The sequence below is a fragment of the Dioscorea cayenensis genome, chromosome 18 (assembly GCF_009730915.1).
Source record: "Dioscorea cayenensis subsp. rotundata cultivar TDr96_F1 chromosome 18, TDr96_F1_v2_PseudoChromosome.rev07_lg8_w22 25.fasta, whole genome shotgun sequence".
In the NCBI taxonomy this organism is placed as follows: Eukaryota; Viridiplantae; Streptophyta; class Magnoliopsida; order Dioscoreales; family Dioscoreaceae; genus Dioscorea; species Dioscorea cayenensis.
This window is the reverse complement of record NC_052488.1, coordinates 23329898-23353846: the sequence shown is the minus strand read 5'-3', so window position 1 is coordinate 23353846 and position 23949 is coordinate 23329898. Positions and strand designations below refer to the sequence as shown.

At 32.4% G+C, this 23949-nt stretch overlaps 4 protein-coding genes across 4 annotated transcripts; 2 read left to right on the top strand and 2 right to left on the bottom strand.

Moving 5' to 3' along the window:
- Positions 1-8145: 8145 nt before the first annotated feature.
- On the top strand, positions 8146-9383 carry LOC120282966 (probable carboxylesterase 2). Its single transcript, XM_039289795.1, has 3 exons — positions 8146-8297; positions 8487-8701; positions 8855-9383. Exons 1-3 carry the CDS (start codon positions 8146-8148, stop codon positions 9241-9243), a joined length of 756 nt encoding a protein of 251 aa, XP_039145729.1. The 3' UTR covers positions 9244-9383.
- Positions 9384-14992: 5609 nt separating this feature from the next.
- Positions 14993-15499, bottom strand: LOC120282965 (mannose-specific lectin-like). Its single transcript, XM_039289794.1, has one exon. It carries the CDS (start codon positions 15497-15499, stop codon positions 14993-14995), a length of 507 nt encoding a protein of 168 aa, XP_039145728.1.
- A 4567-nt stretch (positions 15500-20066) lies between these two features.
- On the top strand, positions 20067-20642 carry LOC120282964 (mannose-specific lectin-like). The gene has a single exon (XM_039289793.1). The coding sequence runs from the start codon at positions 20067-20069 to the stop codon at positions 20640-20642; it is 576 nt and encodes a 191-aa protein (XP_039145727.1).
- A 2448-nt stretch (positions 20643-23090) lies between these two features.
- LOC120282963 (mannose-specific lectin-like) lies at positions 23091-23576 on the bottom strand. The gene has a single exon (XM_039289792.1). The coding sequence runs from the start codon at positions 23574-23576 to the stop codon at positions 23091-23093; it is 486 nt and encodes a 161-aa protein (XP_039145726.1).
- Between the last annotated feature and the right edge of the window lie 373 nt (positions 23577-23949).

Genomic DNA, 23949 nt, shown 5'->3' with positions numbered 1-23949 from the left:
CGAATAATTTTGATGAGTGGATGTGGTTTTTTTATTTTTATTTTATTAACTATGTACAATATTTTTACTATACTGAATTTTTTTTTAATCCAAAATTGTATATGTCTATCACACTTATCCGCGAGAATATTATTTATTTGTGTCTATGCCATTATTGCTGCTTATTTATTTTCTAGTTTTGTTGGTGATAAATGTGGATAATTTGTGCATAAATGTCTTCATAGTTGTATATGCATATATAGTTCTAGGGCACATTAATGTGATTGCCATAAAGTCCAGAGCTACAACCAATCTCCTATATATAAATGTATTTTGTATGAGATCCATCGATATGAAAAACTATGTTTATTCAACTAAAAGTTTTTTTTTTTATTGTTTTTTTATTTACTTATGTTATTAGGGCAATGTTCCTACATTTCTGTTTGTGTTTATCTCTTAATAGTTTATTTGCTATGGATGGCAAAGATCCTAATGCAAATAAATTTTTAATGAAGGTGATTGTTACCTAATTAAGTGCTACTGTTGATAGTGATGTCAACACTTCTCAAAAATAAAAGTTTAGTTTTTTTTAGAACGAATTTAATTATTTTCTTTGTTTAAAGGTAGTTATTATTGTCAACCATTGGATAGACCAAAGATATGATATAAAAGTGTAAGGAGATCTTGAATCCTTTCCCGGCATTATTGTTTCAATAATGTTCATGTAGTGTACATTTGAATCAAGTACTGTTTATGTACTGTTCATGGGGTAGGCATGGGTTCCCTGTAAGAGAAACAATGGTTTCACTTATCCATAATTACATGAAATTATATATATAGAAGGATTTGTAAACTACTATAACTGGTGAAACTGTGATTTATCAATAGCAAAGAAACATCTTCTGATGCTTAATTCATTGGAGTACGAGGCTTAGTTGTCAAAGGGCTAGTTGGTTATGTCTTGGATACTTTCTCAACTTAATGGAGCGTAACCTTGCTAAAATCTCTACTTATATATTATGAGTCTTCATTGAAAAGGGCGGTTGCTTGATCAGACATATATGGTAACCAAAATAATTTTATGCGAATTTTTTAGATTCAAAATATTTTGTTAGTTATAATTACACACTTTTTTCAGATTGATGTTATATAAATACATTTATATATAGGTTATTGGTTCTAGCTCTTGAGTCTATAACAATCACATTAATTCAACCTAGAAATATGCATAAACAACTATGAAATCCTTGAGTTGCATTTATACACAAATTATTAATATTTATCCCCAGCTAAATTAGATAATGAATAAGCATAAATAATGGCGTAGATACAAAGAATTAATATTCTTCTTTAAGTAGAATTAATGCTTTAAAAATATTGTACATTATATTATAGTCAATAAAATAAAAAATAAAAAATGACACCTACTAATTAAATCTCTCATTGTGAGATGCCGTAAATGTGAGGAGATAATATGTGATATATTTTATATATAGCTAATAAAAAAAGTAAGAAAAAAAAAACATCAACTCAACTAAATTATCCGTCTTGTTGTCCGTTAAATGTGAGGGGACTATAATTGGTACATTATATATATAATTAATAATAAAATATAAAAGAAAAAAATTACTATTTAGCTCATTGTCAGATGTGATAAATATGATGAGAACATAAACTACGGGGAAACTGGTGGACTAGAAGATCTTCGAATTGTTAAGTTAATCTTATATATGTTTGAGGGGATGACTGGTTTAGCTACCAATTTCTCTAAAACATGCCTTTATTCTTCGGATCTGGGGAAACTCCCGGAGGTAGAGGCGGCGGATACACTTAATTGTGAAAGGAGTTTGCTTCTAGTTACGTATCTTGGTATCCCTATTTCTGGAAGAAGACCAAGGAAGCAAAATTGGGAGGGCCTCATCTCTAAGATTAGAAAGAGGCTGGCTTCATGGAAAGTCAGACATGTTTCTCTGGGGGGTAGACTCACGTTGATTAACGCAGTGCTTACTGTGATACCTACGTACTGGATGTCCCTGTTTCGTCTACCTTGTTGGGTCATCAAGAAAATTAACCGGATTATACGTGACTTTTTATGGTCTCGGACGGATTTGATTCATCCACGCTGCAGACTCATAAATTGGCATAATATTTATCGTGACCGCGACCAAGTGGGTTGGGGCATTTTGGACCTACATAATTTCAATCAGGCATTAGTGGGGAAATGGTGGTGGAGATTTATGTCGGACCGCTCATAATGTGGTGCCGAGGTAATTAAGTTCAACTATGGTATGGACCGTTGGAATATGTTACCTAGGTAATCGGGGAGAATTTCCTTTTTCTGGAAAGTGGTGTTAAATTGTCTTCCGGCTTTTCGAAGTTGCATTGTGCATGGCATTAACTCTGGGAAGGAGACGTTATTTTGGAAAGATAGCTGGTTAAGTGGCAGAGCACCGACGTGTATTTGGAAAGAGGAATTTGGTAGATCTTTGGAACCGAATGACACTGTTAGTGACCTGTTTTTTCTTTTGTCACGATCCCCATTCATGGAGGAGACGGAAGTGAAGACTTTTTTGGAACAGAGGCAAGTGCAGGAGGGGGTGATCGAAGACTCTAAAAGGTGGCGTCTTACTAGGAATGGGGTGTTCACAGTGAAATCATTCTACACATTCCTGAATGATGGTGGACTGCGGTGCCCTTTAGCGAAATTTTTCTGGAAAAGTACTTGCCCGAAGAAAATAAACATTTTAATTGGCTAGCTTGGAAAAACAGGATTCTAACCTTGGAGAACTTAGAAATCAGAAGATGTAACCTGCCACCGACTCGACGACCGTGTCTTGTGCAATGCAACTGACCGAGACGGTGGATCATCTCTTCTTGCAGGCTGCCCAGCTAAGCAGTGTGGAGATACTTCAATCGTATGCTCGGTCTCCCGGATCTGCCAGATTGCCTTCATCTGGTTTGGGGGGCTTGGAGATTATCTGTCAGACAGGCCTGTAGAGAGTTAGGGGTCTTAGTGGTGAAAGCGATTGTGTGGAATCTTTGACTTGCTAGGAATGACTGCATGTTTAATGATATTATGGTGTCTGTTCATGCACTAATTGTGAAGATTGATCGAATATTATTATCCTGGTTTTCTACAGTTAATGACAGATCGAGAGCAAAGATGGAGGAGCATTCTACTACCATCAGGCGTAGTCTAGAGTTTCTGAGCTAGACGGGGGAAGAGTAGGTTGTAGCATCCATTCCGGATGCAGGGCTCTCTTCGCACACTGACTAGTCGGCTGAGTTCCTAGGGGAGGGTTGAGGCAGTTGTTTTGCCTCGTTTTGTGTTTTTTCATGTTGGTTTTGTAGCTGTTTTGTTCCACTTCTTGTGGTTGGGATTTGTATGTTGTTTTTGTTTTAATTGAAGTGGTTTATCCACCTTTTCAAACTTTGGTAAATATGATGAGACCATAAGCTATGATAAATATGATGCGATAAAATTACTATGCTACTTCTAGTGCTTCATATGTTTGTATGTTATGTTTTTATATCTATACAAGTTTTTATTTTGTTCCACATATCATATAAAATTTTAAATTTGTATTTATTAAAAAGATTTTATTTTTATTAAAGTTAAAAAAAATTTATTGGTCATCATTTCAAAAATAATTATTATTATCAGCATCATTATTTTATTTTTAAATTTCCTTTATTGTGTGTATATATACTTGCAAACTTTTTGCCATCTCAGAGTATTGTGTCTCGTTACAATCCGCATTACAAAGCAAACATCACTTTATTCCACTCAGTCAAAATCCTTAAAAGCTGATCACTTCGAAGGGTAACCAATTTGACGTCGACAAGAGTACCAAGTACCAAGTACCAAGTACCAACCATTTGTATAGATAATATAATAAATTAGAACCGACCATAGCCTATTTGCACGATGTCTACCATGTGAAAAATCCATGTGAGAAGAGACTTTGACAAGGCTTAGTACTTGGCAAAAAGATTTTTACCTACGAAAACTAATGCAATATTAATCTAGTGGGTTCACAGCTGTGGAGTCCTCTACCTTTGTGGTGATATTTGGTTGTTTATCTACTTTTTAATAGAGTGGACAAAATCATTCATCGAAACCAAGATAATTTCATGTATACCAACGGTCTTTGAGTCAGTTTGTCACACCCACCCCTTCTACCGAGGTAAATGTGACACCCATCAGTTAAAATTCCCTTTTAACTGGAAGCTGACACCCTGTTTTAAACAAAATCAGACCTACAAATCACAATTTACAATTTTTTACACCGACTACAGGTTCAAATAAATAAATACAACAAATATAATTACTCAAATTTGCGGGTACAACCGCTACAAGATCACGACACTAATGACAAGAAATAAAGAAAAGGGGACCCATCTGCAGCTCCCTGACTCAACCCCCGACTAGCTCTATACTTGATCGAGCGATCTAGGGTCCCTCGCTCCCTACTGACTACAGAGACATTCGATTGGTCAGTAGTGGCTTTAATAATTTCAAATACTAAAAATACAGTAGTATATAAAGTATATAAATACCAATTTCTCAAATAATTTTTCCAACTTTTCCAAAAATACCGTAATTCTAGCAAAATACATTTTTTAAAGAACTTGTGAAACATAAATTCATCATAAATCAATGTCAAAATAACTGATAATATAAAACCATTCTCAAATCCATAGCCTGAAAACTCTCCCCGACTTAGCCGCCGTCGCGACTAGGTTGGGAGCCGTCAAGGTCTTCGCACTCGACGTTGGCCCACTCGGTCCCCGTGTGGTGACCCCGGGATCCCGATGTATCATCCAATCAGGGCTCTACGCTCCCACCTGATCTGGACCAATCAACACTAAGGTCCACCACGCCACCTCTAAAGGCTGGCCCGTGGGGACCCACTCATCGCAGTAGTCGGGCCTTAGCCCGCCGTCACCATCCAAACCAACATGTAGATGCAGAAATAATACAAACTGTATAAATCATATCACATGGTCCTTATCCAGGACATTCACAGTTCGATACATACGATAATACCAAGAAAGTCCAAATACAAAAATACCATTCCTATGCCGGAATGAAAACCGATCCCCACAAATATTGTCAGTAAAACATTTTTAATACACGCATCATGATTTCACAAATCATTCCAAATCAAAGCATATATAACCATCCAAAAATAAATACATGAACCGAATAATTAAATCACATATACATGTATTTCCACTATTCACAAATACGTATAATTATACAAAACTGATGTATCAATACGATTGTGATAAACATCAACGGCAAGTAAATATACGTATATTTCAATATTATATGCAAATTAAACATTAAAATGAAATACTTAAACAATTATTTCCAAAATACTAGCCATTAAACAATTATTTCAAAATAATAATAATTAATCAATTATTTAAAATAATAGCCACTACCAACTCACCTGGTGTCCTTGGGTTCCTTGCTAGACCTGGAACTCCATTCCAAGACTGAACAACACCTAACAAGAATAATAATATAAAAATAAATACTACTTTTAAACTCAAAAGAAAATACAAGAAACAATAATAGACTCTCTATTGGGCCCACTCACTCCAATCGGTTAAAATCCGACCTTGCATAATCCAACTGGCTTCAATTGCACTTAAACCAACTCAATTTAGACTAAACACAGCTAAACCAATCTGAACCAATCTCAATTCCATTGAACCAAGCTCAATTGCACTGAACCAAACTCAATGTCACTGAACCAGCTTGAACCAACCCAATTCTTATTCAAAATCCATTGAACCAACTTGGTTCAGTCCAAAACCCTTAACCCAAATCAACTGAACCAAACCCAAACCATCTCAACCTGATTTGATCAAGCCCAACTCAACCAAATCAATTCAACTCAATCAATTCAATTTGGTTTGATCCAACCAATTCAATTGGACTAACTCAACCCATTTCAATCCAACAATCATCATTAACACCTTAATCATCATAATCAATTTAATTAACCAAACCAAACCCTAATCTCGGTGCTACAGTAACTCAACCCATTTTTTAAAAAAACCCTCGGGTTACTGTAGCATGGGAAGGATGGAGGAGAAGAAGATGAACAATTCTAGATTTTTCTCCAATCTTATGATTCAGCCGAAATTTACATTTGGTTCCTCAAAACTTAATTTCTTACAAAACAGTCCCTAAAAAACTCACAAATGGTCCCTGAATTATAAAATAGTATTCTCAAAAAATCCTTTCAAATTATCCAATGGTCCTTGGATTATAACACAACATTTCCAAATGATCCCTTCCACTTACCTTTCAGTCCTTGGTTTTCAGAAATATTTTATATCAATCTTTTTTTCTATTACTCTTTAACCCAAAATCTTTTATAAACTTTTACATTTCGGTCCTTGTTCTTTCCACTTGGGGTTTCTCAACCAGACATTCTCGTAGAAAATTTCTATCAGAATCTGTAGTAATACCCTCGAATATATTTTTCCAATGCTAATCATGCGTCTGCGGTATTACACAGTTAATATTGAGTTTTTTGTATAGAGCGTTTGTTTCGAAGAGGACCCGGGATCGAACCTCATATCCTACGGTGATAGCACATGCACGTCCCCTAGGCTCGTGTTTGTCGCTTTTCTAAAAGTTCCATGTTGTAAAAAGAAAAAAAAAATCTCTAGACTTTTCATTTTGTGGACAAGAAATAAAATTTTCTATTAATCTTGTTTGTGTGGGTTTATTTGTTTCTAAAAAAATTTACTTTTTATTAAATTTATTTATGAAGAATATTTTTTAGATCATTATTAGTATTGAATATGCTTATCGCAATATAAATTATTGGCAACTATTATATGGTCCTCCCACATTTAAAACCTACCATAGATAGTACTCCTGTAGTTACTTTTTATACTTGCTCTATTTTAAAATTTTATTTGGTTATTTATATATTTTTATTTATAAAATTCATGAAACATTAAATAGTTTTTTTTCTAACTTTATCCTATATCTTTAATATACTTCTATGTATTTTAATATTTTTTAGAAAATTAAAACACAACATTAAGAGAATAAAATATATAATTAAATTATAAAAAATTAATGAAATTTTGATGCTGTTTTAAACGGGGTAATTTTGAAAAATTGATACAATTTTTTATAAATTACAGAAAATAACTAATTTCAACTAACTTTTTTTTAATAGGAGTCAATTGATTAAGGTGCATGGGCATGTAATTTAAATAGAACCAGATGGAATAATATGGTTATGTGCAATGACATATAGCCCTTATATTCAAATCCCACATCAATAATTTCCTCACATTAGAAACCCATAGTGATGCTTTCTTAAGTGTATTTTTTATTATGAAAATTTTGTTCTATAATTATATAAAAAATTTTAACTCTCAGAAAACTTGGTAATTATATTACTTTGATTGCAACTGGGCTTGATAAGAGTCAATTGTTTCATTAGTGGTTGGTAGCATTTGTGAATCCAGAGATTTATTAATTAAATGTGAATTTAATTTACACTCAAATTAGGTGTCTAATTACTTATATCATAAAAAGCAATTAAGTTGATGATATCACTAATGGGTTGTATGAGCATTATTATTATTATTATTATTATTATTATTATTATTATTATTATTATTATTAGGCATTTTCTTCGATTTCGCATCAGAGTTTTTAAAATTTTTTGAGAAGTTTTAAAACAATATCATATATAAAACAATATAATTAAACTAACTCCTACTATAAAAACTATTTTATACTTTGGATTTCAAAGGTATTATGGACATTTATTACATAAATAATTAGATGTAATTATTGTTTTTCAATTACTAATATTATAAGTGATAAAAATAAAAACTTAAATGTTATTAAAAAAAATTAAAATTATGCCTTAAAACGTTCTCGGAGTAGATTATACATTTACTTTAATAGTATGTATATATTATTATCATATATACTTCATATTAATCATATCCCCAAATTCACTATTCATCTAAGTTTTTTTCCTGAGTGGACATTTGGCCTACTTTGATTGGTTGATTTAGATCTAAGTTTTTCTTTGTGTGACATTTAGTTTACTGTGATTGGTTTATCTAGATCTAAATAATTGTTGCCCTCTTCTTCTAACCCTAGATCTAACAATGCCTCTCTGCCCGAGCCATCCTGCCGATCCCTTGCGAGAAGCCGCTCAGCCTTCTTCTTCAACTCGGCCACACACCGGGCGAGCAGCATCCCATCCTTGTGATCCCGTTCGAGAAGCCGCTCAGCGTCGGTCTTATAGCGGATTTCCTAGGTGATAGCGATCGAGCAGAGGATAAAGCATAGGAGGCGGATCCAAGAGAGGCCAGCGGAGGAGAGGAGGATGAGGATGAGGGTGGAGTGGAGTGCGAAGGAGGCGCAGGTAATTTTTCTCCAATCCAAACTCAAAAAATTTTCAGACCAAGCAAATAAATGAAGCCCTAATAAAAAAGCTCTCTTGCAGATCCGTCTTCTTCCTTTTCTTTTCCCCGGCCGCGTATGATGACTGTTGGAAAGCATTGAAGTGGGTGGTGCATCAGTTGGACAGTGGCACAGCTGTGCCGGAACCATGGTTGGTGAATTTTGGTGATTCGAGTAGGCAGTTCTTGGCCGGAGATAGTGCCGGCGCTAACATAGCACACCATATGGCCATGCGTGCTGGAGCCAAAGGCTCAGAAGGTAATTTCACTTAGACGTTAGATTGCAAAATTTTTAGCTGAAATTACTATGATTCTTTAGTGTTAGATGTAATATGATATTTACCTAACCCATTTTTAGTTATTTATTTATTTATTACTATTATTATTATTTTTGGTAAGGTGTGAAAAATAAAAAGGAATGGTGATGATGCCCCATATTTTTGGGGGTCAAAGATGGAGGGAGAGGAGGTGGGAGATGCACTGAAGAAGAGGTTGGATGAGCTATGGATGCTGGTGTGTCCGGCGAGTGCCGGAGTGGATGATCCCATGATCAATCCGTTGGCCAAGACAGCGCCGGATCTTGGTCGGATGCCGTTCTTGAAAATCATGGTGTGTGTGGCCGAGAAGGACTTGCTGAGCGTGAGAGCAATGGCTTATTATGAAAAGTTGAAGGAGAAGTGGGTGGATGGTGTTGAGTTGGTTATGTCTCATGGTATGGATCATGTCTTCCATTTGGATGAACCTGGTTGTGATCAACCTACTGTGTTGACTAACAAAGTTGTGGCCTTTCTTTCTTCATGATTTGGGGGTTTTTCTTTTTTATGTTTAAAAAATATTTTAATAAATGTAGGAACTTAATGATATGTTTTTTTTTTTGTGTCCTCTTGCAAATTCCTGGAAATAAATGTATTCTCAGTATTGAATGCCAATCTTGGGGATGATTTCTGTTGTTTTTGCATATAAAATAGAGAGGATTTGTTTGTGGTTTTTTTCTTATTTGTCCTTTTTTTATAAATCTTATTTAAGGAGTAAGGTTAAATGGTTTGAAATTAAATACTAAAATTATTTTATATTATTGCCTGGACGTGATGTGTGAATGAATCAAAATGAGTCCGGTTCCTATAGGTTAGTGATGTTATACAATCATGATTTTTTTTCCTTTTCAATTAAGGGTGTTCTATAAAAAGGTAGTTGCAGTGTTATGGCCTAGCAGAGAAATGAGCTTATGAGGTTAAAAAAAAAACAGAGAGAGAGAGAGATAGTGAGCTTATGAACTTATAACAATAATCAAGTTTGGAATAATACATATTGCAAATAAATGATAACTAATATCTAAATGACAAGATATAAAATGATAGTTTAGTACTCATTTGATAAAAAAAATCAGTTGAGCATCTTTGAAAATCCAATCCTTTTGAACAGATAAGATATAAAATGATAGCTTAGTTTAAGCATCTTTGAAAATCCAGTCATTTTTATTTGAATTCATGTGTGCAGGTCTCACTTTTGGATGAAGATAAGACACAATTATTGACTTTGGGACTATAGAATTGATGCTATACTGCCATCTGTTAGCATTTCCATATTCATTGGATCTATATTAACTTTTTATGTACTCTTATATAGTAAATTAGATAAAAAAAAAAAAATTATCCTTTGGTTATAAAAGTATGTAAGTATATGATGCATTGTGTAACAAGATCCATCTTTTTTACTCTAAAATAAAATTTGGGTATAGGTTGATAGATTGAGATTATCTGCAATCAAGTATATTTTATACTTACAAACTTTCATATGTCTTGCATTATAGATTTCTTTTAATTTAAATAAATTACTTGATATTTATTTCATTATGTTTGTTTTATAGTATTGAGACCAATTTAAATTCACAATAATAACTTAATAGAATTATAATGACTAAATACGGTCAAATGAACAACATGTAGTGTTTAATTTCATTAGTAATTTCCAAATTGTTTATTAAGACTTGAAATAGAGATATGATCTAAGGTTGTTTTTTCCCACATATTAGATTTAGATTTAAGTGAAAAAAAAGAAAGGAATAAAATTAGGAAAAGTTGGATAGTTGTTTTATTTATTTACTAAAAAACCTATTTATTTTCCTTTCATGTTTAAATGGGAACAATTCACTTTTACGAATTGGAAATTATGTATGTTTTTAAATAAAACTTTCCATATCTCTTGCAATACTAAGTAATATAATATAAATCAATGATAGGATGGTAGATAACATCCCTTTCTTCCCAACATAATTTCCATATTTTAAAAGGGCTTAAGTATTAAAAAAAGTATAAAAAAATAATTTTAAGAATTATTTTGCTATGGAATTGATCAATAAGGAAAGTTTCAACCTTTTTTTTAATAAAAATACATGCTTAAAAGATTTTTTTTAAAAAATAGTTTTAAAGAAAATCTTTTTTATCAATGGATTATGTTTAGATTAATTAATAACAAATAGAATTATAATTTCAATTCCATTTTTTAAAGTTAATAAATATTTTTAAAAACTTAATTATTTTGGTATGAAAATCAACATATTCTTAATATCTTGCAGATATATTTCTCATATTGAAAATAATTTAAAAAAATTGACATGAACAATGATATTTTTTCTCTCAAAATTGATATTATCTTTGTAATATTTTGTTTTGAATATATTCAACCCGCAGCATTAGCGCGGGTATTTAATCTAGTCATTATTATTATTATTGTTGTTGTTGTTATTGGAGATTATGATATATAGTTATTAATTTGAATTAAATATGATTGCAGTACTTAAAAAAAAACTAAAGTTTATTTTGGAGAAGTGTTGACATCACTGTCAACAGTAGCACTAGATTCAGAGATAACGACCTTCATTAAAAAATTAGTCGCATTAGAATTCTCTGTCACTCGTAACAAATAAATAATTAGGAGACAAACAATAGAGATGCGGGATCATTGCCCTAGTACCATAAGAAATAAAAGGAAATGAAACCTTTAAACACAGTTTTTCATATTGATCTATATAAAATTCATTTTTATATAAGAGATTTGTTCAAACTCTTGATCAGTCTATAACAATCACATTAATTCAACCTAGATATATGCATAAACAACTATGAAATCCTAGAGTTGCATTCATACACAAATTATTAACACTTATCACCAACTAAATTAGATAATAAATAAGCATTAATAATGGCATAGACACAAAGAATTAATATTCTTCTATAAGTGTGAAAGACACATATGATTATGAATAAAAATTATGTAAAATTATTGTTTTAAAAATATTGTACAATATATATAGTCAATAAAAAAAAAATGAAAAATCACTTCCACTCATTAAAATTATCTTTCTTATTGTCAAATACCGTAAATGGAAAGAGAACATCTTGCAAGAAGAAATTGTGGATAAGTGTTTGTGATGTTTTTCATTTACTTTTCACAAAGGAAAGGATATTTTGCATATAACAAGGTTGGTGCTACTTGGTATATTAGCGATGTGAACTTAATTACGCTTCATGTGATAAGACTTTTAAGGGTTTTAAGGTTGAGTAAAATTCATATCCACTAACCTCAGCGTTAATAAATATGTACCTACCACCAATTAAGAAAAGTAAAGGATAAGTTGGGCATTTTTTTAAAGCCAAGAAAGTTCTCTTCTTGAGTGTCTATCTATAAATAGAGGCCAAAGGAAAGGGCAATGCATTCAAGTTGCAGTTCAGTGACTCCAGTCTACTACACAATGGCTACTCCAAGAGCATTTGCTTCCCTCTCCCTCACACTCGCCCTCGCCCTCGATCTTCTCCTTGTGGTGGCTCCTCTTTGCTCTATGGTCGGCAACATACTTTACTGGTAGTATTCACTCGGGCCGGGGCAATCCCCGCCTATGAGAGCTTCAAGCTTGTTATGCGGGAGGGATCGCAACTTGGTGTTGTATGATATTTGCAACACCGTCCCCGGGCCACCAACACTAGTGGTCGGGGCACAAATTGCTACCTTGCTTTCGAGAGTAACGGCAATTTGGTAATCTGAATAGCAACGGCCAAACCGTGTAGGGCTACCAACCAAAGCGGGGGACAAGGCAACTACGTTTTCATCCTTCAGAAAGATCGCAACCTCGCCGTGTATGGCCCGGAAACATGGCAGACCAAAACTAGCTTGGCAGGCTCTGATGGTCTCCTCATTGACATTAATGACAGTAAAGATTATTCTGATCTTTTTGTTGTTATGTACGATTGATAAAAACCTGTATCTTCTTCGATGTTTGGTTTTGATTGTTCCAATTTATTGATCTTTGACATTGATGCATCCAATAAGAGATTCATAGCTCTAAAAGACCAGTCTAGGTTGGGCACATAGACTCCCTTTAAATTAGGAGATGTGGATGTGAGACTTAAACGCGACTTGGAAAGCACCTCCAGAAATTAAGTTCTATTCTTATCTCTTCAACCATACATAAAAAAATTGGATCAAGTGTGATAAAGCTTAAACTTCTGGAGGTATCGGCACTCGGGATCCAAACCAGCTTCAACCTTAATTAATTGCCTCAGCTGAAGCCATCCCGGGCTGCAGGATCCCACTGTAGTGGGAATTTTCAAAATTTACAGTGCTTTAATTGTGGTAGATTTGACCGAAATTGCTGTTGAACTTGTCTCTGATAATTTCCTCTGCCTTCACCAACACACACTCCCCGGGCTGGGGTTGAGATCAACTTTGCATCCAAAAGCCACTCCACCGATCGCCACAATTTGAAGCTCTCCTGCTGCTGTACCAATTACAGTATCTCTTTCAATCAAACACTTCACCTCCCCATAAATCCACCTTCCATTAAAAAAATTCTAAAAAGAATGGAAAAAAACACTCCAATTCTCCACCAGATCCAAATTATCCGATCATCGATCCAACCAATTTTTTTTTTTTTTTGGAAACATTCCAAATTAAGACAATATATATAGAGGTGTCATGGGCTTGTTTTTAGGATTACGCGAATCATGGGTCTGAACCAAGGAAATAACAACATTTGTGACTATGTCTGCTTATGTGAAATCAAAATATTCTGATCAGGGCATGCAGATCCAGATGATCCGAATTATTGTATGGATAAGAAATGACTACTATTTTTATTTTTTAAATATGGATGAAACACCTTCATTGATAAAGAAAGATACAACACACACTAGAATTTGCGGACAAAACTAACAACCGACAAATAAACCCACTAGACGTGGTAAAAAAAAAACCCAAAAGCCGAAATAACCGGCATAAAAAAAAATGATTAAATGTTTATATATACAAGGCTGGTTTTAATAAAAATGAGTTCTTAGGAGAAGTTTTAACAAAAATATTATTTTTACTAAATAAAAAATTATATAATAAAAAAACAACAATAGCTCTACATGGTCGTCAAATAGGAGTCCAAAGGGGTCGTCCTAGGTATTGCCCAATAAAGTTTGCACCAAAGGACGACACTATAATATATATTAAATTGTTAAATACATCAATATATCATCATATCTACTCCTGTTTTTTTTATTTGTCAGATTTATTTACTTCACACCAATTAAGAATATCAGTTAAATTTAATTAATGATCTAAATTTTATAAAATATTTTATTATTTTTTAAAACTACGCTATTTAAACTCTACTAAGTGGAGTATATAATTTAATACTTAATTAATTGTGATTTATTGAAAATTATATAAATATATTAAATTAAAAAATAAATTAAAAAAAATTATTTAATGATACACAAAATTTCTAATATAACAAATAAAAAAAAATAAATAAAAAATAGTTTCAAAACATGGTAAAAACTTTTTAATTAATGAAATCTCAATTTATTTAATTATGAATATACAATTTATTTAATTATGGATATAATTTTCCTTATGCAGAATAACATCAAGAGTTAAGCCAATAAAAACCATAACTTTAATAAAAAGCTCAAGTAGACAGGTGGCCATTATTCTCATCTTTTTGTTGTTATGTACGATTTTATTCAATTAAAAATTTTAGTATAAAACTCAAGTAGGATGTTGCCATTATTCTGGTCTGGCATTTTATTTTAAAAGGATCTTTTTAGGGGAATTACTTTCCAAATTAATTGAGTTATAGTTTTAAAATTCATAAATAAATATTTTAAAATATAAAAATCTGTAGCATGCAACCTTGAAGGAGAACGGTTACTATAGTGATATTTTTATAGTTATGTAAAGATTAGCTGTTGTTATTATTATTATTATTATTAATTTATTATTAGGATGATCATGCTGCTGTTGCTTATGTTGTTAATGTTGTTGTCGTGGGTTCTGTAAACCAACAAAAAGAACATGTGGACCTGCGTTACGAAGTTCGAAGCAAATTAAAAGAGGGCTTCGTGCTCCTGGCAACAGTAGAAACTGAAGTAGCCGGCTATATATATATATATATGAAGTAGAGCACGGCTAATTATTACAAATTATTGACTTGCGCAAGCATGAACTAGGATATGGAATGCGCTTATTATATATATAGATATTGTTCATTAATTAAGCTTTAGCATCACTTATTGATGACCATGGCAACCCCTGCAGCCTCGGCTTCATTTGTAGTTTGCTTAGCAGACGGAAAACGAAAGGCTGGCAAGTTAGTTCGTGCATGCCATCTTCCGCGGCCGTACACGACGACGTTACCATCATCATGAAGAACGAGAACATGGTTGCCTTGTCCCCCGCTTTTGTTGTTAGACCACAGGGCATTGCCGTCGGAACTGTGAATGACCAAATTGCCGTTCGTCGCGAAAGTGACGTAGCAGTTTGTGGCCATGCCACTAGTGTTGGAGGACCAGATGGGGTCGCAAACGTTATACAACACCAAGTCGCAGTCAGTCTGCATAACTAAAGTGTAGTTCCCATTAATCAGGGATCTCCCTGGCCCGAGTGCTTCACCAGGGTAAAGTCGTCGGCCATAGAGCAAAGAGGAGCCACCACAAGGAGCAGGGTGAGGGCGAGGGAGAGGGAAGCAAATGCTCTTGGGATAGCCATTGTGTAATAGTAGACTGGAGTGCATTGCCTTTCCCTTTGGCCTCTATTTATAGATAGACACTCAAGACGAGAAATTTTTTTGGCTTAAAAAAAAAATTGACGAACTTATATTTTACTTTTGTTAATTGGAGGTAGGTAGTGTTTATATATTAATGCTGAGGGTATCGGATGTGAATTTTACTCAAGGGTTAAAATGCTTAAAAGCTTATCACATGAAGAATAATTAAATTCACATTGTTGATCATACACCAATTAGCACCCACCTTCTTAATTACCCCAAATTAAAATATCCTACCCTTTCTGAAAAGTAAGGGGAAACATTACAAACTTTTACCCGCACATTGTTCTTACATAGTAGATCTCAAACTCTTACTCGCATTTTGCTCTTACATAGCAGATCTGGTAATGAGGCTGATATTTTTTATGAGCGGTCATTTTTTTTACTTTTTTTATTGATTATATAAAATGTACCATTTATGGTCCTGTCACATTTATTGTATCCAACAATGAAAGGGACAATTTTGATGAATGGATGTGGTCCGCACATTTACTGGGTATGACAAGAAGACATAATTTTGATGAGTGGATGTGATTTTTTTGTTTTTTTGTTTATTAATTACATATAGTGTAAAATATTTTCAAAAATATTACTATGTACTGAATTTTTTATCCAAAATTATATATGTCTGTCACATTTATTAGAGAATGTTATTTCTTATTTCAGATTGATTTTATATAAATACATTTATATATAGGTTATTGGTTCTAGATCTTGAGTCTATAACAATCACATTAATTCAACCTCGAAATACGGATAAACAACTACGAAATCCTTGAGTTGCATTTATACACATATTATTAACATTTATCACAAGCTAAATTAGATAATAAATAAGCATCAATAATGGCATAGATACAAAGAATTAATATTCTTCTCTAAGTGTGATGGGCATATATGATTATGAATAAAAATTAAGTAGAATTAATGCTTTTAAAATATTGTACATTATATATAGTCAATAAAAAAAAATGGCACCCACCCATTAAATCTCTCTCTCATTGTCAGATGCCGTAAATGTAAAAAAATCATAAGTGATATGTTTTATATATAGCCAATAAAAAAGTAAAAAAAAAAATACATCAACTCATCGAAACTATTCGTTTCGTTGTCAGATACATTAAATGTGACGGGACCATAACTAATACGTTCTATATATGGTCAATAAAAAGTAAAAAAAAAATTACTATCCAGCTCATTGTCAGATACGATAAATATGATGGGACCATAAACTATGATAAATATGATCAGACCATAAATTATGGTAAATATGATGCGATAAAACTACTATGCTACTTCTAGTGCATCATATGTTTGTTTGTTATGTTTTTATATCTATACAAGTTTTTTTTTTTTTGTTCCACATATCATATAAAATTTGTATTTATTAAAAAGATTTTTTTGAATAAAGTTAAAAAGATTTTATTGGTTATCATTTCAAAAAATAATTATTATTATCAGCATCATTATTTTTATTTTTAAATTTCTTTTTTATTGTGCATGTATATATATACTTGCAAACTTTTTGCCATCTCAGAGTATTGTATCACAATACAATTCACATTATAGAGCAAACATCACTTTATTCCACTGTTAAAATCCTTGAAAGCTAATTACTTTGAAGGGTAACCAATTTGACGTCGACTAGAGTACCAAGTACCAACCATTTGTATAGATAATATTATAAATTAGAACCGAATTTAGCCTATTTGCACGATGTCCACCACGTGAAAAATCCATGTGAGAGGAGGCTTTGGCAAGGCTTAGTCCTTGGCAAAGTGATTTTTACCTACGAAAACTAGTGCAATCATTGTGGGTTCACAACTGTAGAGTCCTTTGCCTTGTGATGATATTTAGTTATTTATTTATTTTTAATAGAGTGGACAAAATCATTCATCGAAATCAAGATAGTTCCATGTCGGAAAAAATAAAAATAAAAACAAAAAAAAAAAATCTCTCGACTTCTCACTTTGCGAGACATGAATTAAAAATTTCTATTAATCTTTGTGTGGGTTTTCCATTTCTAAAAAAAAAATTATTTTTTATTAAATTTATATAATGAAAAATATCTTTTAGAGCGTTATCAGTATTGAATATGTCTATCGCAATATAAATTATAGCCAACTACTATATGATCATCTCACATTTAAAACATACTGTAATTAGTACTCCTATAGGTATTTTTTTAATTGCTCAACCCATTTTTATGTTTCTATTTACAAAATTTATGAAACATTAAATAGTTTTTTTCTTCTAACTTTCTCCTTTATTTTTAATATACTTCTATATTTTTCAATACTTTTGAGAAAACTAAAACGTTAAGAGAAAATAAAAAATACAATTAAATTATAAATAAATTAATGAAATTTTGATGGTGTAAATTGGTTAAGCTGGACATGTAATTTAAATAGAACGTGGTGGAATGATACTGTTATGTGCAATGACATATAGCCTTTATATTCAAAACCTACATCAATGCTTTCCTCACATTAGAAACCCATAGCAATGCTTTTTTAATTAATGTTTTTTTTATTATAAAAATTTTGTTATATAATTATATACAAAAAAATTTAACTCTCAGAAAACTTAGTAATTATATTGCTTTAATCGCAACTAGGCTCGCTAAGAGTTAGTTGTTTCATTAGTGGTAGGCAGCATTTGTGAATCTAGAGATTTATTAAATGTGAATTTAATTTACACTCAAATTAAATGTCTAATAACTTATATATATATATATATATATATATATGAAAGTAAGAAAGTCTCTTGCCATGTGTCAACCTCTCATTAAAAGTTTTTCAGCAAAAAATTATATAATATTATAAAAATATTAAAATATTTATAATTATCTTTAATTTTGTACAGAAATTTTAAAAATATTTATAATTCAGAAAAGCATTGATAATTTTAAAAATTGATGAGATTTTGATATAAAAATATCGTTGAAATATTAACTTCAATTAATTATAGATTATTAGAGAGGTTGCATTGTATAAACTTCAGTAATATTTAAAATTTAGATTAAAGTATGTTTTAAAAAGTTTGAGTAACAATATACTTGATTAAGTTTCAAACATTATTATCAAAATCATGATAATTATGTTGGATACGAATATTATTTTTAACATATGTTGATTTCTCCCGTGCATAATTCAGGCAAAACACTAGTATCATAAAAGTAATTAAGCTGATGATATCAAACATTGTTATTATTATTATTATTGTTGTTGTTATTATTGGAGATTATGATAAAACACAAATCCATAGTTATCTAGTTATTAATTTGAATTAAATAAGATTGCAGCACTTTAAGATAGAACTAAACTTTATTTTGGAGAAGTGTTGACATCACTATCAACAGTAGCACTAAATTAGGAGATAAGGACCTTCATTAAAAATTTAGTCTCATTAGAATTCACTTTGCCACTGGTAACAAATAAATAATTTGGAGACAAACAATAGAGATGCAGAATCATTGCCCTAGTACCATATGAAAATAAAAGAAAACGAAACCTTTAGAGGAATAAACAAAGTTTTTCATATTGATCTATATAAAATTCATTTATATATAGGAGATTTGTTCTAACTTTTGATCCGTCTATAACAATCACATTTATTCAACCTAGATTATGCATAAACTACGATGAAATCCTAGAGTTGCATTTATACACAAATTATTAACATTTATCACCTGCTAAATTAGGTAATAAATAAGCATCAAAATAAATAAGCACCAATAATGGCATAGATACAAAGAATTAATCTTTTTCTATAAGTGTGATAGACATATAAATAAAAGTTAAACGAAATTACTGTTTTAAAATATTGTACATTATATATAGTTAATAAAAAAAAATGAAAAATTACATCTATTAATTAAAACTATCTATCTCATTGTCAGATGCCGTAAATATAAGAAGATCATAAGTGGTATATTATATATAAATATATATATATATATATATATATATATATATATATATATATATAGCCAATATATAAAAAAGTAAAAAAAAAAAAATTGCATCTACTCATCAAAACTATTTATCTTATTGTCAGATATATTATTGTTAGATATAATAAATGTGAGAGGACCAAATGCATTAAATGTGAGAGGACCATATATATGTGAGGGGACCATAACTGATATACTCTCTATATAATCAATATAAAAAGTAAAAAAACATAAAAAATTACATCCATCCATTAAAATTATTCGTCCTATTGCAACAAGAACGTGTGGATAAGTTTCGGTAATGTTTCTCATTTACTTTTCACAAAGAGAAGTATATTTTGTCGATAACAAGGTCGGTGCTACTTGGTATATCAGCTGTGTGAACTTAATTACGCTTCATGTGATAAGACTTTTAAGGGTTTTAAGGTCGAGTAAAATTCATATCCGATAACCTCAGCGTTAATAAACACTACCCACCACCAATTAAGAAAAGTAAAGGATAAGTTGGGCATTTTTTTAAAGCCAAGAAAGTTCTCTTCTTGAGTGTCTATCTATAAATAGAGGCCAAAGGAAAGGGCAATGCATTCAAGTTGTAGTTCAGTGACTCCAGTCTACTACACAATGGCTACCCCAAGAGCATTTGCTTCCCTCTCCCTCACGCTCGCCCTCGCCCTCGCTCTTCTCCTTGTGGTGGCTCCTCTTTGCTCTATGGCCGGCAACATACTTTACGGTAGTAATTCACTCGGGCCAGGGCAATCCCTGGCCTATGGGAGCTTCAAGCTTGTTATGCAGGAGGACTGCAACTTGGTGTTGTATGATATTTGCAACACCGTCTGGGCCACCAACACTAGTGGCCGGGGCACAAATTGCTACCTTTCTTTCAGGAGTAACGGCAATTTGGTCATTCAGAATAGCAACGGCCAAACCGTGTGGGCTACCAACCAAAGCGGGGGGCAAGGCAACTACGTTTTCATCCTTCAGAAAGATCGCAACCTCGCCGTGTATGGCCCAGTAACATGGCAGACCAAAACTAGCTTGGCAGGCTCTGATGGTCTCCTCATTGACAGTAATGACACCATCTTTGGTGCTCTGCCTGCTAATAAAAACACCGAAGAAGCCAAGGCTACAAGGATTTCCATGGTCGTCAATAAGTGATGAGATGCTGAATATAACTGAACAATATATATAATAAGCGCATACCATCGTAGTTCAGCATGCGCAGGTTAATAATTTGTAATAATTAGCCGTGCTCTAATATATATATCTACAGCCGGCTTCTTCAGTTTCTACTGTTGCCAGCAGCATGAAGTCCCTTTTTTCACTTCAAACATTGTTAAGGTAGGCCCACACATAACCCACAACAACAGCAGCAGCATCATCATAATCATAATAATAACTAATTTTTACATTAACATTAATAAAAACCACAAATTCTTCACGGATTTTTATATTTTACAATCTTTATTTATTTTTTTTAAAATGGCGACAAGCGTCTGGTTCTATGACGTGTGAGCTAGATTGTGATTTTACCCATGAATTAATTCCTCCAACGAGAATCCGATAAGAGATTCATAGCTTTAAAAGATCAGTCTAGGGTGGGATTACTCCTAACATTTGCACATAGACTCTCTTTAAATCAGGAGATGTGGATGTTAGACTAAACGGGACTTGTAAAACACCTCCAGAAAGTTCTATTCTTATCTCTTCAACCATACAAAAAAAAAAAAATTTGATCAAGTGTGATAAAGCTTAGACTTCTGACATATCAGCACTCGGGATCCAAACCAGCTTCAACCTTAATTAATTACCTCAGCTGAAACCATCCCGGGCTGCAGGATCCCCCTCCACGGGCTGGGGTTGAGATCAACTTTGCATCCAAAAACCACTCCGCCGATCGCCATAACTTGAAGCTCTCCTGCTGCTGTTCCAATTACAGTATCTCTTTCAATCAAACACTTCACCTCCCCATCCATCCACCTTCCATTAAAAATTCTAAAAAAAAGAAAGAATGACACTCCAATTCTCCACGAGATCTAAATTATTCAATCATCCAACCAAACTTTTTTTTTAGAGGTGTCATGGGCTTGTTTTTAGGATTATGAAAATCATGGGTCTAAACCAAGGAAATAACAACATTCGTGACTATGTCTGCTTATATATGTAAAATCAAAATATTCTGATCAGGGCAGATCCAGATGATCCAAATTATTGTATGGATAAGAAATGATTAAATGTTTATTTACAAGGCTGGTTTTAATAAGAAAATGAGGTCCAAGGAGAAATTCTAACAAAAATATTATTTTTATTAAATAAAAAGTTATATAATAAAAAAACAACTATAGCTCTATGCGGCCGGCGTATAGGAGTCCAAAGGGGTCGTCCTAAGTATAGCCCAATAAAGTTTGTACCAAAGGACGATACTAAAATATGTAATAAATGGTTAAATACATCAATATGTCATCATATCTACTCCCTTTATTTTTTTTATCTGTCAAATTTATTTACTTCACACTCATTAAAAAAATCAGTTGAAGTTAGTTGACAATTTAAATTTTATAAAAATTTTATTACTTTCCAAAATTACCCCTATTTAAACTCTATTAAGTGAAGTATATGATTTAATACTCAGTTGATTTTGATTTATTGAAAATTGTACAAGTACAATTAATTAAAGGGTAAATTTGAAAAAAATTATTTACTGTTGCACAAAATTTCTAATATGAGAAGTAAAAAAAAACAAAAAATAGCTTCAAAATATGACAAGTAGAAAGAAACGTAGGAAGTATTTGTTTAGTCTTACATTTAGATCAAATAAAAAAAAAGTAAAAAATCAATATCAACATTGTAAAGTAATAAATGGATTACTTTGTAGTTAATCAAATCTCAATTTATTTAATTATGGATATAATTTTCCTCATGCAGAATACATCAAGGGTTAAGCCAAAAAAAACACCAAAACTTTAATAAAAAGCTCAAGTAGACAGGTGGCCATTATTCTTATCTTGTTGTTGTTATGTACCATTTTATTCAATTAAAAATTTTAGTAAAAAACTCAAGTATGATGTTGCCATTAATAATAATAATTATTATTATTAATTTGTCTGGCATTTTATTTTAAAAGGATCTTTTTAAGGGAATTATTTTCCAAATTAATTGAATTATAGTTTTAAAATTCATAAATAAATATTTTAAAATATAAAAATCTGTAGCATGCAACCTTGAAGGAGAACGGTTACTATATGGAATTAGTGATTTTTATTGTTATGTAAAGATTAGTTGTTGTTGTTATTATTATTAATATTATTATTATTATTATTATTAGTAGTAGTATGATGCTGCTGCTGATGTTGTTAATGTTGTTGTCGTTGGTTCTGTAAACCAACAAAAAAACATGTGGACGTGCGTTACGAAGTTCGAAGCGAAAAGAGGGGCTTCATGCTCCTGGCAACAGTAGAAACTGAAGTAGCCGGATATATATATATATATATATATAGTAGAGCAAGGCTAATTATTACAAATTATTGACTTGCGCATGCATGAACTAGGATATGGAATGCGCTTATTATATATATATAGATATTGTTCATTAATTAAGCTTCAGCATCACTTATTGATGACCATAGCAACCCCTGCAGCCTCGGCTTCATTTGTAGTTTGATAAGCAGACGGAAAACGAAAGGGTGGCAAGTTAGTTCGGGAATCCCATCTTCCGCGGCCATACACGACGACGTTACCATCATCATGAAGAACGAGAACATGGTTGCCTTGTCCCCCGCTTTTGTTGTTAGACCACAGGGCGTTGCCTTCGGAACTGTGAATGACCAAATTGCCGTTACTCGCGAAAGTGAGGTAGCAGTTTGTGGCCATGCCACTAGTGTTGGAGGACCAGATGGGGTCGCAAACGTTATACAAAACCAAGTCGCAGTCAGTCTGCATAACTAAAGTGTAGTTCCCATTAATCAGGGATCGCCCTGGCCCGAGTGCTTCACCAGGGTAAAGTATGTCGTCGGCCATAGAGCAAAGAGGAGCCACCACAAGGAGCAGGGTGAGGGCGTGGGAGAAGGAAGCAAATGCTCTTGGGATAGCCATTGTGTAGTAGACTGGAGTGCATTGCCTTTCCCTTTGGCCTCTATTTATAGACTGACACTCAAGATGAGAACTTTTTTGGCTTAAAAAAAAATTGACCAACTTATATTTTACTTGTCTTAATTGGTGGTAGGTAGTGTTTATATATTAATGCTGAGGTTATCGGATGTGAATTTTACTCAAGAGTTAAAATGCTTAAAAGTTTATCTCATGAAAGAGTAATTAAGTTCACATCGTTGATCATATACCAATTAGCACCCACCTTCTTAATTACCCTCAAAATATCCTTCCCTCTGTGAAAAGTAAAGGGGAAACATTACAAACTCTAACCCTTGCGTGGGATCTGGCAATGAGACTGACATTTCAGATGAGTGAT

Coding starts and splice junctions, on each gene's coding strand:
- LOC120282966 (XM_039289795.1), top strand. CDS start 8,146: ATGCCTCTCTGCCCGAGCCATCCTGCCGATCCCTTGCGAGAAGCCGCT. Junction 8,298..8,486: donor TCTTATAGCGGATTTCCTAG/GTGATAGCGATC, acceptor GCTCTCTTGCAG/ATCCGTCTTCTTCCTTTTCT. Junction 8,702..8,854: donor TGGAGCCAAAGGCTCAGAAG/GTAATTTCACTT, acceptor TGTGAAAAATAA/AAAGGAATGGTGATGATGCC.
- LOC120282965 (XM_039289794.1), bottom strand. CDS start 15,499: ATGCACTCCAGTCTACTATTACACAATGGCTATCCCAAGAGCATTTGC.
- LOC120282964 (XM_039289793.1), top strand. CDS start 20,067: ATGCATTCAAGTTGTAGTTCAGTGACTCCAGTCTACTACACAATGGCT.
- LOC120282963 (XM_039289792.1), bottom strand. CDS start 23,576: ATGGCTATCCCAAGAGCATTTGCTTCCTTCTCCCACGCCCTCACCCTG.